At 39.3% G+C, this 18485-nt stretch overlaps 1 protein-coding gene across 6 annotated transcripts in view; it reads left to right on the top strand.

The window, feature by feature from the left end:
• Nucleotides 1-146: 146 nt before the first annotated feature.
• The window catches only part of USP53 (ubiquitin specific peptidase 53), a 28676-nt gene continuing 10337 nt past the window's right edge, over nt 147-18485 (top strand). Inside the window, exons 1-14 of one of the 6 annotated variants that reach the window (XM_088164232.1) lie at nt 168-245; nt 1868-1985; nt 7002-7720; nt 9410-9502; nt 11359-11493; nt 12555-12668; nt 12755-12837; nt 13148-13253; nt 13658-13804; nt 14332-14481; nt 14954-15125; nt 15736-15885; nt 16490-16633; nt 17019-17751. In XM_088164232.1, coding sequence (XP_088020358.1) covers nt 7577-7720; nt 9410-9502; nt 11359-11493; nt 12555-12668; nt 12755-12837; nt 13148-13253; nt 13658-13804; nt 14332-14481; nt 14954-15125; nt 15736-15885; nt 16490-16633; nt 17019-17751 — 2171 coding nt within the window. In that variant the 5' untranslated portion in view covers nt 168-245; nt 1868-1985; nt 7002-7576. Of the gene's footprint in view, nt 246-643; nt 664-734; nt 1992-7001; nt 7721-9409; nt 9503-11358; nt 11494-12554; nt 12669-12754; nt 12838-13147; nt 13254-13657; nt 13805-14331; nt 14482-14953; nt 15126-15735; nt 15886-16489; nt 16634-17018; nt 17752-18485 lie in introns of those variants that run through there. The other 5 variants (XM_088164234.1, XM_014886656.2, XM_088164235.1 and 2 more) reach the window with 5 other exon arrangements.

The following is an 18485-nucleotide window of genomic DNA, read 5'->3' as shown; positions in this document are numbered from 1 at the left end:
GCACGCGCGCCGGCCACCGCCTCCAATCGCTTCTCCTGGCCCCGGCTCGGGAATATCCGGGATACCGCTCTGGGAAAGCGTCCCGGCTCCCGGCACACTGCGCAGGCGCGGCGGCGCCGGGCTCGGGGAGGGGAGAGCGAAGGAGGAGCGGGAAGCGGGGGAAGCAAAAGTTGCCGTGAGGGCGGGGCCGCGCCCGGAGTCGCCGCCGGGAGGGGGCGGGAGAGGAGCTGCGTGAGGAGCCGCCGGTGAGGCGGGGGTCGGCGGGCAGCGGCGGGGCTGGGAGCGGGGCTGAGCCGCGGGTCGGGCACGGGGTGAGCCGCGACGGGCAGGGGTCGGCTTGGGGGCCGGGGTCGGGCACGGTTGTGACCGCGGTGCCGGAGCGCGGAGTGCCGGCGGACGGGAGCGTCGCCTCCTCCCGTCGCGGGCGGAGGGGCGGCCGGGGTTAATTCCCTGCCGGGTGCGTGCGTGTGGGTCAGCGGCAGCTCCGCGGCCGCGGCCGGCGCTGCCCCCGCGCGTTGTATAAGCGGAGGGGCCGCGGAGCCCGAGCGGGCTCGGAGCGAGCCGCGGTTAATGTTCAACGCGGCCGTCACACGCCCGCGGCGAGGGCTCCAGGAGCGCTTCCAGAGGCTGGCGGGCTGGCTGGAGCAGGAAATGCCAGTACAGGTAGTGTTGGGGCTGTTTGAAATTTAATCGGTTTTGCAGCGTTTTGGAGGCAGAGTTGTTTGCCGTGTGTTCTCCTACGGATGGAGTTTCGGAGGCATGTGGGTAGATGTACGCAAATGAATGCAAATCACCTGCTTAGCATCTGGTCTAAGTTTACCTATATCTCTTACTTTGATTTTCAATGCAAATACTTTAAAATCAGCTTTTCAGAGGAACCGTGACTTGTTTTCTCAACAAGTGGATTTCCCCCTTCCTAGAATAATTGTGAGTTTTACATATCTGTACTTAGTGCTTTATTTTGCTCATGCGACCCCCTACCAAAAACACCAAACTACTGAAGCTTTCTTAACTTTGAAGCTACTGGGATTATTTTAAGAACAACAACTTAATCGTGCAAACAGCATTGTACCTGATTGATGATGCACCTTCCTTCCACCCCAAGGCAATGGAAAATCCCTTGACTGATTTTATGATTACCCGCTCTATTCTTATAGAGTGAAAGGTTTTTTGTTGTTAAAATAGCGAGACCTCATGTTATAACCTGACTATAAATTAGCCTTGTCAATGGGTAAATAATCCTTTCTTCCCCTAGCAAATCGTTGCAAAGTAAGAGGTACTAAGTGGTTATTTTTTTGAAGTATCAAATTACTTGTATAAAAAGTTATTATTCTTGACCAGTGGGATGTTGACAGTAAAAACACAAAAAATATGCGCTTAACTTTTATATCAAGCCTTGATAGTGTAGAATCTTTTTTGGCCATAAAATATGCATGGTGTGCTACTGACAAAATTATTTGGCTGTGTGACCCAGAGGGTGTTAGGGTATTGGCACTATCCTTGCATATTCCTTGGTTCTTGGCTCTTGATAGAGTAAAACAATTTAGTCACTGAAGGATGCAGTGATGTGAGCAAAAGCCATTCACAGACTTCATGGTTTGACCAGAAACAAGTTGGAGTTTGTTGGGGCCAGGTTCAATAATGATGGGATGAGGCTGCATCAGTATTTTAGATGTGTAGACTGAGTGAAATGTTTGTAGGAAGGTTTGTACAGGATATGTTAATGAAAAAATATGAGGTATAGTGATTCAGACATTCCAACTCTTTTTTTTTTTGTCAAGCCTATGAAATGTGTGGGTTTGATGATGATGCTTACATTACCATTCCTTCTAACTCAGTTTTGTCATTTTTTTCCGGGTGACATAAGAAGTCAGCAAGCTTTTCGAGGAAGAGTACAACTTGGTATTTAGCACCTCTATTGATGATCAAACATCTGCACAGCTCAAACAGCTGAAAGGCAAGGGCAATTAATCTGAGATAAAAAGGCAAGTGTGAGTATTGCTGTAAAGATACATTCTATCTTCCTGAGGCTGGGGAAAGGGAGCACTGTAGTCTTTGAATAATCGCCTGTAAAGCAGTAGGAAGATGGAGAAACAAAAATCTTCTCGGTAGTGTCTGTGTGATGATTCACTGTAAATGCTGGCCCGTGTCATGGGCTGGGAATTTGTGTTCTCCAAGATCTTTACTCAGAGTTCCCATTGTAGCTATTTCTAAAGTCGGTTTCTCCTTGTAATAGATGAGAGAGGCTGAGCTGTGAACCTGTTGTTTTGGTTTTGATGCAAACAGGAAAGTTTTTATTGGAACAGCTTAAAGTAAAGAATGGTACACTTATACAAAAGCCGTCTGGGATCGCATTTACACTTCTGGTTCTCTGTCCTGGAAGGAATCAGAGACGTGTGACGTGCAGGAGCTGTGGCTTGGCATAGCAGGGACAGCTAAATAGGCAAGGGCTGAAGAAGAGACAATAGAAATCTTGAAAAAAGAAAAAGTGGGTTGAAAATCTGCAGGGATTTTTTGGGAAGCATTTCTAGAGGAGATACCATCAAATACTCCTTTGGTGTCTTGGGGACTTGTTGAGTCAGTGACCAAAGGAGAAAGAATGTGTCAGACCAATACCAGGCAGTGGTAATATACTGGTATTGGCCTTTCTTGTAGCGTTGTTCTTGTTTCTTCTTATATGTGTTGCAAGTAAGTGCTATTAATGAAGTTTTTCTCCTTCTCTGATGTTTAAAGTAGTGAGAATTTGCGTTCCTGTAAACATATTTGTGACAACTTTTGAAGTGAATAGTATCATTTTAGAGAAAGGCTGGTGGCTACTAAAAGCATTATGTGTATCTTATGGTGCACGAAATTGGTTGACAAATACATTTAACAGGGGAGCTCAAGGTGGAAGGGGACAGGATCTCTGTGCAGGGGCCAAAGTTATGATTCAGCCTCGTTGAGGTGGGTGTAAAGGATTAGACCTTTCAAATTTGTGTCTTTTCTACATTTTTAAAGCTGCTACACTGTTTAGTTATTTTTTCAAATCTAGGGAAAAATCATTGCAACCTCCAGCACTGTCACAATACAAATCAGATTTTCGTTCTGTTGACAAAATTTGGCAACTTTAAATGACAACCTTTGGAACTGAGGAAAACGCTTGAATTCTTGCAGCTGCAAGTTGCTGAATTTTTGATGAATTTCATTCATTCCCCTGTTAAGGGGGAGACAGTAACCCCAGTCCTAATAATATTGGCTCATTGCAGAGAATTTTAATGGTTTCCCATCATAGCTTTATTCCCTCATAATATAATTCATCGCTTTTCCTTCCCAATTTTTGTTGTCTTGTGTCTGAATTTCTAAGTTATATCAGTTTAGGAATTGATTTCCCAGAGTTGTCAGACTGTTGGGTGGGGCTGTCAGCACAGAGCCATGAACTGCAAGCAGAAGCAAGATGCTGTGTGGCTTAAAAGTAACCCCAGCACTGGGCATGAGAAGGTTTGCCAATTGTCATTTGTGCAACACTCTGAGAAGAATTGCAAAGTGAAGCTGAGAAGATGTAAATAACTATTCTTTGGCCAAATTTCGGGGATAGAAGCCATCAACAAGTTTTGAACTTGTTGGCAGGTTTCCACTCAATTTGACAGAAGGGATAGAAGCCTTAAAGATGATTATGTACTTAGAAAGTGCATGAAAAGAGGCAGCTGGCTGGAAGAGAGAGACCTTGTAAGATGATGTGAGTGAGGAGCAGAGTTGGCTTATGCCCCAGCTGGAGAGAAAACTGCAAGAACTCTGCCATGAGGCAGAAAATTATCAGGAGCCCAGGCATTGGTAGTTCCAGTGTTCACAGAGCCAACTGTTTATCTCATCACTTTTATCTCGATGGATATCAGAGATGCTTAAACCCATGTGTGCTTGTAGAAAATGATTGTTTAGGCAAAATATCAGCTGTGCTGGTTTCTAAGCTTCTTTAGTTACACTGCTTCTTAAACTAAAGAGTCTGTGCCAGCCACAGCTACGTGCTGGGGTGTACCAAGCAAGCAGGTGATAACGTGCAGTTCTGCTGACAAGTGGATTTGTTGTTCTGGAAGCTGTCAAGGCAAGTCCCAGAAATTTTTGACAGGCATGTGTTTTGTCCTGTAAGGCTGCACAGCTAAGGGCAGCCAGGTGCTTGAGGTGAGCTCACCTGTGACTGGAAAACCGACTGAAACTGGGTAAGGTAGGAGGAGTTAGGCTGGTAAATAGACATTGGTTTGGGAGCTTATAGCCCTTGTTTAGTGTCCTTGGTTGAGAACAGTTGTCCAGAATTAATTCCTGTAGTCTGAAGGGCAAGAGTATTCCTTTAGTTCTCAGCTGCTAAAAATCTTCTGTAGCATGTCAGTAATGCTGTGTGAAATAACTCTTTTCCTGAAATATTGCACTTACTGAAGACTCAGTACGGTTCACTCACAGAATGTTTGGGTTGGAAGGTTCCAAACCCCCTGCCATGGGCAGGGACAACTTTCACTAGACCAGGTTGTTCAGAGCTCCATCCAACTTGCCCTTGAGCACTGCCAGGGATGGGGCATCCACAACTGACTGATGGTCTATGCTCTGTCACTCACACCTTTGACAAGCCAAGAGCTTAAAAAGATCTGGTAAACCCCAGTGGTTAATAAATGCTGCAGTGCCCTTAGCAACACTGGCTTACCACAGACAAGGAAGAAGTCTTCAGGTCCTAATTATAGTGCTATTGACCACTGAATTTAGGTTATGGGAGTCTGGTCCAAGTCCCAGTCACCTAAAAGTTCACCCACACTCATGGGAGGTGAAGAAACCAAAACTGATCAGCAGCATCGCTGGTTTATGGAGCCATCTGTGGGCTTGTCAGCAGAGGAATAATATTCTTGTGGGTTTGTTCGTTTTTTCTAAATCAAAACGAAGTTATTTGTCCAATGTAAATATCAAAGGAAGATGCTGCTCTAGACTTTCTTACCTTATGGAGAGATGTGATGGCAAATTAATCCCGTTGCTTCTGGCACCATTGGAAGGCTCATCTACAGTGGCTCTCAGAAATGTATGAGAAGCCATGCACCTTAGTATTTGGTGCAGTAGAGAAAAAATTTCCAGTGGAACTTCTACACATGAAAACTGCAATTAATGTGTTCTGAAACTTATTAGAATAAGATTGTGTGATAGATGGAATTATTTGTGTTCACAGATTTGTGGGTGTGAAATTGAGCAGGAAGCATTTTATTGCAATGGGACAGTAACTCAGATCTAATCCAGAAATAATTTTTCATTAAATTCTTGCAGTGAATCATTATAACTTTTCCTGAGAGCCAGCCCAACACCTAAATGCTTGGTGCATGGAGTGTTAGTTGTAGGGCATCCCTGAAATGCAAGAGAAAATGACTTCCTGTAAGTTCTTAGCAAATGAATGCTCTTTGTCATTATCCTAAATTGTTCCAGAAAAACTCTCGTTTCCAAAGCAGAGCTTGTATTTCTAATAAGATCTGATGCTGATACACATTTCCAGCTCCATTTTCTTTTCCTATCCTCTTTCTGGGTTAACTGAAGTGAACATAAAGAAAACAAAATTGCTACAAGATGTTCTGTCAAGGTCGGTTTCCAGCTAGATTTGAGATTCCTTGCTCAGCGCTGCCACAAATCACACTTACTATCTCCAGTATTATTAAATCAAATTACTTCCGGGTGAGATACAGTAACATCAGTAAACAAACAGAACTCATCTGATTATTCATGGGGCAAAAAAAGGCTTTTGGTTAGCTTCCAGTTATTGATTTGATTTTTAAATACAAGCAAGAACCAATGTTTCACTTAAATAAAGGGGAATGGTTTTAGGGGTGCAGGACTTGCTGCAGGTATTTTTGAAAACCACGAATCCCAGCTGTGCAGTATTAGGGAGCTATAGAATAATGGTTTTGTGTGAGTGTGGTGTTGCTTGTTTTGAGCTGAACAAAGTTCTCTTCTAGTTTATACAGTATTCCAAGTACACAATTCATTTTTGTTTTTTAATGCTCCTCATTAATCTTAGTATGTTTACACAGTGGAAAAACCTCTGGTGAGAAGCTGCAGGTTTTGAAGTATCCTGATATGTCTTTAGTATCTCACATGCTTTTGAAATTTAAGGGGAATATCTCCATTGAAACGTGAGGCCAAATTTTCACCTTTTTTTTTTTTTTTTTTTTTTTTCTTTTTTCTTCCCACATATGCAACCCTAATTATGTTGGTTTATTTAAATTTATTCTGTTCTGTGCTGTTCCTTGAAATGTTTGTGTGGGTGATGTAGTAATGCCAAACTGACAGAATAATCCATTGTTATGAGAGGATCACGGCTTGGGCTTGACTTGTTGTGGGGATGTTGTGGAAATGGACTCATTTAACCTTAAACATGCTCCTTCAAGGACTGCAGAGACAACCCTTATTGTTGGAATTTGAAAATCTTGGAATTGGTTATTGGGGCAGCCACCAGAACGTTCTGGCGTTGCTGTTAGCACTGTTTTTCTGGTTGCTTGGAGAATGCAGCTGGGTTAATGACACATTTATTTTTATTTATTTTTATTTAGTAGGCAGTACAAACTTCTGAAAGCTGAGTACTGGCTGACAATCCATCCATAAAATTGAAATAAAAACCAGCTTAGCTCTTTGAGTGTTGAATAAAAAGATTTATTTCTTGGTTATGCTTTTCTTAGCTTGGAGATTCAAAGATTGAATAACTCATGTATTATATGGTCTTTTTATAAGCTGTTGCTGGTTATTAGGGGAACCTTTACAGCAATTTTATTTTGGTCTTCAGAGATGTGTAAGAAATTAGAAGATAATAATTTCTGATAGATAAAATAAATTATTTATTATGCCTTAAAACAATTTTTAGGTGGTGATTTTTTTTTCTTCTCTTTCTGGCTATTTCATCTTGCCTTAGATTTAGAGGTTGTCTTTGCCGTGATCTCTTTTCTAATTTAGAAGCTCTTTAACTTTTTTGTTTGTTTGTTTGTAATTTGTTCTTTTTCTTATTTCAGGTTCACTGGAAAGAGAATGAAATAAACATGGAGTCTTCTAAACTGGAATATATTTCCTGGGTTACAGTTAGAAGTAAAAAGAAGATGGAACAAAATGAGAGAACAGGAGTATAACACCTGACAAGAACTTTCCAGTTCTGTGATATATATATATATATATATATACACACACATACAAACTTTGAATATAATACAGCTAATGATTTATAGTAATACTTTATTGATATCCCTGGAAGAAGTCAGTTACTGTGCAACTTGCTTAATAAGAACTTTTATTCTGATGACTTCTAACATGTTTTAACCTTAACTAGACACCTTTATTTATTTATTTTTTTAAGACTGAGGGTTCAAAACTTTGTTCAGCTGTATTTTTACTGGGAGACTGATCCTGAGGAATGGCTCACAGTTGCTCATGGAAAATGGACTTAAGCCCATGGATGGTTACTACTACACAGAATTGAATGGAATTCCATGACTTTAGAGATATTATTGTAGAACCACCTTCTTTGCCTTGCACCCATCATATCCTTAAATATTTAAGTGTGAACATTGTGATTATAAACTCTTAAAAAATAATGGCATGGGTGAAATTCCTAAGAAAACCTGGGGGTAACCTTGGAAAAGTTTATCAGCCTGGAAGCATTCTGTCCCTGGCCCCTACAAAAGGCTTATTAAATGAACCTGGACAAAACAGCTGCTTTCTTAATAGTGCTGTTCAGGTAAGAGAAAACTTCATCTATTAAACATTTTTTGAATGGACTTTCCTAAGTGTGTGTTAGAAACAAAAATGGCAATTGTAGGAGTAAGACATTGTATGAAGGGAATTTATTCAGCATTTAACTGTAAAGAATTGAGAGTATTAAGACTTGATTTTGCACAAAATTGTAGTTGCATGCATCAAGAATATGTGAAAGACTTTCCTTTTGTGTTTGAAAATGTAGGAGTTAAAATTTTAAAACTTTCTGCTCGAATTTTAAAAGTATTGCTTCTGTCAAACATAGCAAAATTACTTCCAAAATTTATATGGCATATCTTTTATGTGGGTCTACCATTACTACTTGAATTGACAAGGACACTTTTAAAATCCCATTTTCTCAGAATTAGCACGTGAGCCTGTGATACTGGGGAATATCAGAATATGCACATAGAGTGAGAGCTTTGATTCTCAATATTAGGAAAGATTTGTGGAATTAGAGTAGGAGATACACTTGGTACCAAAGAAATATGACTTGGAATTCTCCTTATAGCAAGGTACTTCTTGTAATGCTCAGATTTTGGATATGAATGTTTTTAAATTGTACAGAATTATTTCTCAAAGTGGCAGAGAGCTTAATAGAGGAAAAATTGGAAGACTTAAAATTGGCTTGGATTTAAAGCTAGGAGATTTGAGAGGTATAGCTACGTGGTGTGTATGGTACTTATATGTATTCAAAATAAAATTGTACTGTAGTTTTAGTGAACTGTTTGCTATTTTGCATCCAATGGGAGCAGCATGACCTATATTCTCTTGCAGTTCTGCTATTTTCACTTAGGTGCCCTAAAATGAAGGCCCAAGTAATTTTTAGTTCTAGTTTCAGACAATCCTACAACTTCCCAGCCCAGTGCTGTTGATGAGCCAGCTGCAGATGGTTGGTGACTGCTCTTCTACAAGGAGCAATGTGTTCCTTTCTTTTCTTTTCACCTCTGCTCAACCTTCAGAGCTCAGCTTTGGACTTGGATTTTCCAGTGCATCCTATTTCATTTTAGCTTTCATATTTATAGATAGGATATTTTTCCCCCCTGGATTTGCAGCTGTTGTCTTACTGTGCTTCTTGACAACTCATTTTTAGGGGTTTTATTTTTATTTTTTTAATGGACAGCTTTCTGAACTGCTTCACTTCATGTGTACCCAAGACATTAGAGACTGAAAGTAGTGTGGTGTAGCCAAGCTGTTATTACCTTTTTGCAGAGTATTTACACAAATAAGAGGTAGAAACATAGCTGGGTAAGCACAAGGATTATTTGGATCTGTGGAAAAACAAATGTATTGCAGCAATCATTTTGATAAGGGACCATAAGGATGTAACATAGACTTAACTCTTATGTACAACTTTAAGAGAACTGCTACAGTGCCTGTATAGAGTTTAGATTGCTGCTTGTTTCCTTGGCAGTGCTTCAGCTCTTTCTCCAAAATACATTGTTTCAAGAAGTTTCAAAGATAGATCTAAATTTTAAGTGCTCAATGTGAAACTCTCATTTCTACCTCCAAAATTTACCAAATTAATGGAAAAGCCCCACATTTCCTACAGCAATATTGGTACTTGAATTGTATGTTATGGGAAATAAAAAAAAAAAATAAATAAAATCTACTGTATGTTGTGTTAAACAACCTTCAGAACTGATTACATATTTTCTCTTTATTTTTATAGGTCTTGTGGCAACTTGACATATTTCGACGAAGTTTAAGAGGTTTAACTGGACACGTGTGTCAAGGAGATGCCTGCATATTTTGTGCTTTAAAGGTAAATAAAAAATTCTGAAAGAACCATATTTCAAAATGAGGGAACAAAAATGTAAATTATTTTTTTTTAAATTTGTGTCTGTAGCATACCTATCCCTGGGTGACCAAGTCATTCTTATGTAAAGAAGCAATTCAGTTTTAAGGACATTTTAAACAAGTGTTAGTAAGAGAAATATTTTCTTGTATTTCAAGAACAAATTTTACATGATTCTGGGGTTGGTTAGAAGTAAGTTATTTTTTTAACAGTGTAGTTGTGATATTTAACTCCATGGCCTATGTTCTGACCTCAAAAGAGAGTAGTTGATTCATTTGGAAGTGTCTGTCCCCAGCTGTTCTGTACACTACTGGTTTTGCTTTCTTGGCTCTTTAAGATACTGGTTGAGTAATTCTGACTGTTCTGTGTTCTGAATCTTGGACATTTTAATTTCCCTGAAATATATACACTGGATGAGGATGAACAGTGACTTGTTTATGACTTGGGTGGATTTTTTGGTTGGGTTGCATTTTTTTCTTTTTTTGTAATCTTGGGCTATTTTTACCCCTCTTACCTGTTTAGCAATGAAGGCTCTCTGTCAGCCTCTGCTATAAACTAAAAACATAGCCAATAAATTCTAGGACTTGGACTGTGCAGGCCACTAAACTGAGCATACCCATCTGCACACCTGTTTATCTGTACTGGTTGGCTCCTTTTTTTTTTTTTTAGCTGGACATAAAAAGCTAGGTTGCATAACAAAAAATGACCTAGCAGGCAAAATGCGAAGTGAAAAATGTTTTCAAAGCAGATGTGTCAAGAACTTCATTTTGAATGTTTACATGGGGATAGTGGCTGTAATTTTTGTTGGTAGTCCGTGCTTTTTGTTTTGAGAGGCAAGATGAAATACTTGAGAGACACCCTGGAATGCATCATGGTTAAAACACTCCTTTTTGTTAGCAGTGAAACTTTGCTTGTCTGTTTTATCTTTGCCTTCTCTCTGACAGATTTTAACCATAGGAAGCCTATGTGAAGAATGCATGTCCTTATTTATATTTTACATGGCTTCTCCTGACTTGTTTTGCCTTTAGTCTCTTCAGTTCTCCTTAAAGTTTGACTTAGAATTCTTGACTGGGGAATACAGCTTTAAATATCTGCAAATCTGTAATCCATTTAATAGCTTTTAAGTTTCAGTTCTTTCAGAATCAACCTCCTTTACTTGCTAAATGATGAGCTCACTTGGATGGGTATCTCTGCCAAAAAGAAAAGTAGCAGCCAACTCTCTCTTCTGGGAAATGAATTAAAAACCAAGTGCAATTTATTATCATGTTCCAGAACTGCAGATAGTGACCTTTTCTCTTGTCTTGTATGCACTGGTTCAGCACTGAGCTAATTTCATAGCAAGGATTATTGGCATCCTATCTAGTTTATGGGAGGTTTTGCATATCCATAATTTTAATAAAGATCTACCCTGCTCCTAAGCAGTAAATATTACATTATTTAGTCAATCATGAGTGGTATTAAATTATGCCCTAAGAAATACACACCATCTGTAAACATACATATGAATGAACTGCTCTTCCAGGGGACAAATTAAAAACTGTATAATTACAGAACAGGCCTTGTGTTGCCTCTGGGAGCTCAAGTCAATCACTTCCAGTTTTGTGGTTTGTATGTTGTTGTTCTCCAGGTTCAGTGTTCAGTTTGGTACCATAACTTCTTGTAGAGGAATCAGTACCAGAATACACCTGTAGTAACAGTCATTTGGAAAGTTATGAGGGTCTATAAAGATTATAAATATATATATTTCACATATTTATGCAAGAAATGATGTATTTGTGTAGAACCAGATGATTTAGCTAAATAAACATTGCACTTGTTCCTAGGCAATCTTTTCACAATTCCAGCACAGCCGAGAGAAAGCCCTCCCATCGGATAACATGAGACACGCCCTCGCCGAAAGCTTCAAGGATGAGCAGCGCTTCCAGCTGGGATTCATGGATGATGCAGCAGAATGCTTTGTAAGTGTTGAGTAGAATTTTGTTGGTTTAGGGGTTTTGGTGGCTCCAGGCTCATGGGTAGGGGTCAAATAACATAATCCTGCTGAGTTTCTTTATGCCAGTTTAGGGCAACAGACACGTGGAGTAAGTGTCAGATAAGGGGGATGATGTGGTCCTGTTTGTTCCATACTTTCCTCCCTTTACTCTGTAGCTCAGGCAGAGCAGGAGGTTGGTGAGGATGATGGGCTCTGAGTCACTCCTAGAAATATTTTGATGGAGAGAAAGGTTATCTTCTCAGGAGAAGCACCTATGGGTTTGAATATATTGTCTGTTCCTTGAAGTATTGAGTCACCAGCTATTGAAATGCTGTGCGTTACAACTGGCCAGCTCATTGCTGAATTCTGCTGCAGAAAAGGTTTCCATTTTCTTACCCAAGAGACAACAAATGCTTGAAGATCTTGCTGTAGTTACTTTGTGCTTCAGTGAAGTGTCTTACTGAAACACACGAGCCACTGCTGCAGCCTTTAAAGGTGACTCCAGATGTCACAGACCTCTGGTGAAGAGACCTTCCTAAGAGGTCCTGTGTTAGAAAATGACAATGTACACCATAAAACACCTGCAGTATTAACCTTCACACATGGATTTGAGAGGCAGGAAATATGGTTGCTGCTTCAGTTACTTTCAGCTTTGGACATCCTTTGGGAGTACCCACATATTAATCCCTACCTCCTAGATCTTTATTGACATACGTAGGAAAATCCAGTGCAGAACTCCTGAAAGAGGCTGTTTGAGATCTTGTAGTCATGAAAGAGAGCCTCTTATTACTGCTGCATCTATTCAAAATGCATTTGGACTCCTGAACTCATCATCTCTCTGACCTACATGAAGAGATTCGCTTCTTTCCATTATTTCTGGTATTTTTGGCAAAAGGAAAAAATGGTTTTGCTGATTCAGGGGACAAAGTCATTGCAGGCATACTATTTTGGAGCCAAGGGGCATAGTTGGAGTACTAAATTGTAATGTTCTTCATGTGTTCTGACTTCATCAGTTCAGTTTACATTTATATTGTTATTTCCTTGCAGGAAAATATCCTTGAGAGGATTCATTTCCATTTAGTGCCAAACAGTGAAACAGATATGTGCACTTCAAAATCCTGTATTTCTCACCAGAAGTTTGCTATGACTTTGTATGAGCAGGTCAGACCTTCATTTGATTGGTTTAACAAATAGTTTGTTTTCTCTTTCCTGAGTAAATAAAAACAAAAGTATTTTTCTTTTTGTAGTGTGTGTGTCGCAGTTGTGGAGCATCATCAGATCCATTGCCTTTTACAGAATTTGTACGTTACATTTCCACCACAGCCCTGTGGTAAGAGCTTTTATTCTTGTTACTCATTTTTCTATATACACCCTTCTAATAATATGCAAAGCATGCCAGATAAAGTCTTTAAAGTGCTAGAAATTAATGTGTAATTTTTTGGTTGCAACATGTATGGAGATACTGTTAAAAAATAGCATTTGGATTTCAAAAGGAGGATGTAGAGAGGGCTTAACAAAGAGTATTTGTATTGCTACTGTTTTACCACTGTGTGTTTTCTTTCTAGTTATACAATACAGTTAATTGAAGTCTGTTCCCCTTTAGAAGGGAGATCCATAGTGTTGTAATTTATTTTTTGCAGTAATGAAGTAGAAAAAATGATGGAGAGGCACGAGCGTCTCAAGCCAGAAATGTTTGCAGAATTGCTGCAGGCAGCAAATACTGCTGATGACTACAGAAAGTGTCCTGTAAGTAAACCAAAATGTTCCATTACTTTGGGATACTTTTTAGGATATTAAATCAAGCTAGAAATACTCCCCCAAAAGCAGGGTTGTGTTGCTGTTGTGACTGCTTCAGAGCAGTCAGCTTAGGGCAAACAAATATCTTACACTTAGGTTTTGTTGTTCCAGTTATAGAGATTTCTCTTATAAGGTGGTGATGGGTTATAGAAGTTAAACTGTCGTCTTCATCAAAGTATTTTTTATGATGAAGAATGTTACCTTCAAATTGTTAGAACAAATATCATAAGCAATTTTTGGAATTAAAGACATTGTAGAGTTGGTTTTTTTTGAACTAATTCTTGTGTAGTGACTCACCTTTGAGTCAATTTTAAAAACACTTCCTATCGTGGTTTTTGTTTCCTTTTTTCTAGAGTAATTGTGGTCAAAAAATCAAAATCCGTCGTGTTCTTATGAACTGTCCTGAGATTGTCACCATTGGTTTAGTGTGGGATTCAGAACACTCTGATCTGACAGAAGAGGTTATGCGGAATCTGGCAACACAGCTTTATCTTCCAGGGGTATCTGACCTTAAACATACTCTTTGCTTTTTCTAAAATTTAATTTGACTTTCTATTTTATGTGTAGATGAATATATTAAAAATATAAATATTAATATGTACTTTTTATAAGAATGATTTAACTTTATATAAAATTAAGTATTTTACGTGTCTACTTTTACGGTTCTTTATAATGTGCTGCTTGATGTCATTTCTGTGAGAGGAAAAAGTCCTGTTGGAAGTGTTTTGTCCTTAAGTACAGTGATTAATCTAAAAGACTTCCTAGTTGAAAATCTAGGAATATAATTTTCAGTTTGAAATGTGTGGAATTATTCCAGAGCATTAATACTTTGCTCTTTCAAATATAAAAGAACCAAAAAAGGTTCAAGTAGATTAGTTAAGTGCAAAAATCGGTATTTATACTCAGGAAAAATTCTATAATACAACAGGACATTAAATACCAGTTACATTGGTGAAAAGCCAGCAGTAGGTCAGGAAATTGAGGCTGTGTTTTACATGTGTTTTAAAATATGTCATCATTTTTACAGCTGTTTTATAGGGTTACAGATGAAAATGCCAAAAACAGTGAGCTTTTTCTTGTGGGAATGATTTGTTACACGAGCCGACATTACTGTGCCTTTGCCTTTCACACCAAGAGCTGCAAATGGGTGCTGTTTGATGATGCTAATGTGAAAGAGGTAAGTATTGGCTTCACTCCTACCAAATTTTGGCATCTTTTCTTCTCTGGAGAGTGTTCTTCTGACACCAGTGTTGAAGCAAGTCTAATAACTTTAACCAGCATTCAGTGTTGTAAGTTATTTTCTGTAAGTTTTTTTCAACGACCTTTAGAATTGATTTCACTGCTTTATGGTTGTGCCTCACAAATGGTGAATGTTTCAGAATGTTCATGCACTTGCCTATTGTTGAATGGAAAAAAAGATACTGTCATCTGTATCCATAGGGATGATGTTCTGATTTTTAGCCCATACAATACTAGTTCTATCTTTCTGTTGCAATTTATGTAAACCACAGTGCTAAAATGTTGTATCTTCATGTACGTCTGGAATTAGGCATTTGGTGTTTCTTGATTAATTAATTATTCTTTCCATATTTGAGTTCAGCGCTGTTGATAAAGTTTTGGGGTTTTGTTTTGCTGTTTTTTTTTCTTAGATTGGAACCAAATGGAAAGATGTGGTGTCCAGGTGCATTCGATGTCACTTCCAGCCATTGCTGCTATTTTATGCTAACCCAGATGGCACAGCTGTGTCTCCAGAAGATGCACCAAAGCAGATTATTCACTGGTCTCAATGCAAGGCAGCAGGAGGAAATGGGGAAGACCTGGGTAATTAGATGTATTTTTTTTTTTTTAATAATAGTATCAGCTGTATTTCTGAAATGGGGATTATGAAGGAGAAGAAATAGATTGGCTGCTTTGTTCTGAAACACTTTCATCAATCATTATCTAAAGAGCCTCAAAAGAAAAGAGATTAGTGTGTATACTCAGTATTAGCCCTGTTAATAAGGGGATACAAATTGAGACTAATGGGTAACAGGGAAAAGAATCCAATCTTTTGGTTCTGTAATTTGTACTGCTGTCTCAGGTTGGCTTTTTAAATTTAATGCTAAGCATAACTTAGAAGGAACTTAAACAAAAGGCAAATTGAATTTGACATGCCATTCTTCACATCATGTGTAGCAATAGAACTTAGATTACTTCAGGGAGCAAAGAATTGAGCACCCTGTTTTACTGCAGGCTACCACTATAAAAGTGGCAATATATAAAATGTTACAGAACCTTATTGCCTAGTATATTGAAATGTAGTGTGGTTTTTGGTGATGTTTCTCTTCTGGCTTTTTAACCCACAATTTAAAAGCTTCCTTTTTAAATTTAGATACTGGAAATTTAAATTAGGAAGCCTTTTATTTCTAAAGATAAATATGTTGTTTAACAGGATTTGAAAAGCATTCTGTTGCTAAAGCAGACCATGTGAAAGAGAATGGAATTGGAGATTCTACTAATCAAAGGAGTAATAAAAAACTTCAGCCAGATAATCCTGCATTCAGTAGGAGCCATATTCAAGCAAGTGGTGGTAGAGGCCCAGGTATGTATTCCCTATTTCCACCCCTAAAAAAACGAACCAGATATGTCTTATTATGAAATTTTTCAGTTGATGGCATTTCAGGTGGGCTCTAACCTCGAGACTAGCACTATTTCTAAGGGAAGAATCCCATCATTGACTTAGCTGTTATTCAAAGATTCATTCAATGGTTAAGTAGTGTCTGAATATCTGCCCTGGAATGTTAATTTCCCAGAGAGAGCCGTAAATGCAAAATGTTTATTACCCTTGTTATTCTTTAACTAAAGTGGCTCTTGAGGCCTTGTTCCATTCCTCAAACATGTTGCTGATTAAAAGGCACATTAGTGACTTGAGGCTGAGGTGTGGCTATGTGGGTCACTGGCGACCTGAGGAACACTTTCCCCAGCAATGCTGTGATACCAGCGTTATTTGTAGTCCTATATGTTAATGGACTTGATCTCAGGGTTGGAAAGAAATCTCACATTCTTAATCTGTGTTAAATAATTTATTAGTCAGTTGAAGTATTCTTAGCACTAAAAACGAAATCTTACTGTCCCTAAATGTTTGTGTGTTTTGGTGATGAATGACTTTGGAGTAATGATGTTTGACAAGAAGTATTTTTTTGCAGCCAAGTTAGGATACAGTGAACAAAAGGACAGGCTAAAGGATTTATCCAGAGAGTGTGCCCAGAAAGCTGCTGACATGAAAAACTTCACATCTTTACGGAAAGATGTGGACAGAGGACCAAGGAAAGAGTCTGGGAGACAAAGAGGTACGTTTTAAACAATATAACCAGAGAATCCATGGATTAAAAAAATCTTAACCTCAATGCTGCTTGTGCAGATTTTTTTCTCCTTCGAAGAGATCACACAGTAAGATTAGGCTTTCCCCAGTTTTCAGTATTCTGAAATACCTACTGGATTTGTAGAGATACTGTAAGAAATATTAAACAATATCAGTTAAATGACTGCTTCCACCCTGGAAGTGTCCAAGGCCAGGTTGGATGGGGCTCTGAGCACCCTGGTCTGGTGGCAGGTGTCCCTCCTTGTGGCAGGGCAGCTGGAACTTTGATGATCATGAAATCCATTCCGACACAAATCATTCAATGAAATATTAAGGAGAGTAATGGAGCTTTTTTTCCTTCTTGTTCTTGTAAGACTTGACTGGGGAAGAGCGTTGCAGTGCCAAGTCAGGGTCTCCTCCAGTTGGGAATGGACTGAGGCACTGCGCGGATCCACGGATCTACGGCAGCCAGGGAAGGGGCCCCTACAAGCACGACAGCCAAGCACCTCACCAGGCAAAGCTTTCTGCACATGGGCTTGGATCAAACAAAACAGAGCCTTTTCCTGCTGGGGAGAAAGCAGTGACAAGGACACGGACCGATGGCATCGCTGGCTATGACACGGATACCAGTCAAGACTCCAGGGACAAAGGAAGTATGAGCAGCAGGAGCAGGAGTAAAGGTTGGAAGCCAATGAGGGAGACACTGAATGTAGACAGCATTTTCAGTGAGACTGAGAAAAAACAGCACAGCCCAAAGCACAAAGCAAACCTGAGCAGTAAATCTAAGCACGAAAAGGAGCGGAGCTTTAACCACTGGCCAAAGGAGACCCAAATGCAGAAGGGTTTAATGACTATATATGAAGATGAGACAAAACAGGATACAGGAAGTCGAAGTTCACTGGATTCTGAGGGAAAAGGGAATGCTGAAAAAAGCAAAGGATTTACAGAGAGAAAAATCCATGGTGATAACTGGCAAATTCAGAGGACAGAATCTGGGTATGAAAGCAGTGACCATATCAGCAATGGCTCTGCAAATCCAGACTCCCCTGTTATTGAAGGAATCAATTCGGCAGATGCCAAGAATGTGAAGGAAAGTGCTTCCTGCAGGTAATGCTAGTGCTCTTAGAGCTTGCATAGCTTGTATTTATGGAAAAATAACCTGTTCTAACGTTTACCTGTTCTTCAAAACCACCCAGGAAAACATGCTTTGAAACTTGCTTGAAGTCAGGTATGTGGAAAGCTCAAGTGTATCTAGAAATAAGGGTGTGGGCAATTAAGTGCTCAATGTACCTTCACTCTGCTTCTCTTGGGGAGGCACAGAGCCAGAACTGCTGAGCCCTGCTGAGGGGCAGGGTGTGTTCATTTGTAGTAATTGCTACACTTCTTTACTTACAAGATTTTTAGACTGCGTGTAATTTTCCATCTGTAATGGAATAATAGTGTCCATGTTAATCACACCTGTAACATTGGTACAGGCCCTGAGAAGGAGATGGGAATGGCATAGGTCAATCTTGGCTGCTGTTACCAGTCATAGTGCAGAAATTCAGTTTCCTAAATCCCCTCAGATGCATATTGATCATTTGGTAATTGATTGACCTGTCTGAAATAAATCTTTGCTGAGAAGTGTAAAATTACTACAGCTGGTTGGAATGATGATCTGAAGAGGTCCATTCCAACTTGATATTTCAAGCATCACATAAATTTAAGTTATAATCCTTCCACATGCAGTTTTCAGTATTGTGTATCTCAAACTGTGAGTGGAATGTAGATCCTTCTGAAACCCATTCATTCTTCTTCCAACTTGTGCTTGTATCCATAAAATGGAAGAGCACAGCTGGGAC

Source organism: Sturnus vulgaris, chromosome 4 (genome assembly GCF_052056855.1).
Source record: "Sturnus vulgaris isolate bStuVul1 chromosome 4, bStuVul1.hap1, whole genome shotgun sequence".
NCBI classification, from domain to species: Eukaryota; Metazoa; Chordata; class Aves; order Passeriformes; family Sturnidae; genus Sturnus; species Sturnus vulgaris.
Note: the sequence above shows the minus strand (reverse complement) of the source record. Positions and strands in the feature narration are given on the sequence as shown.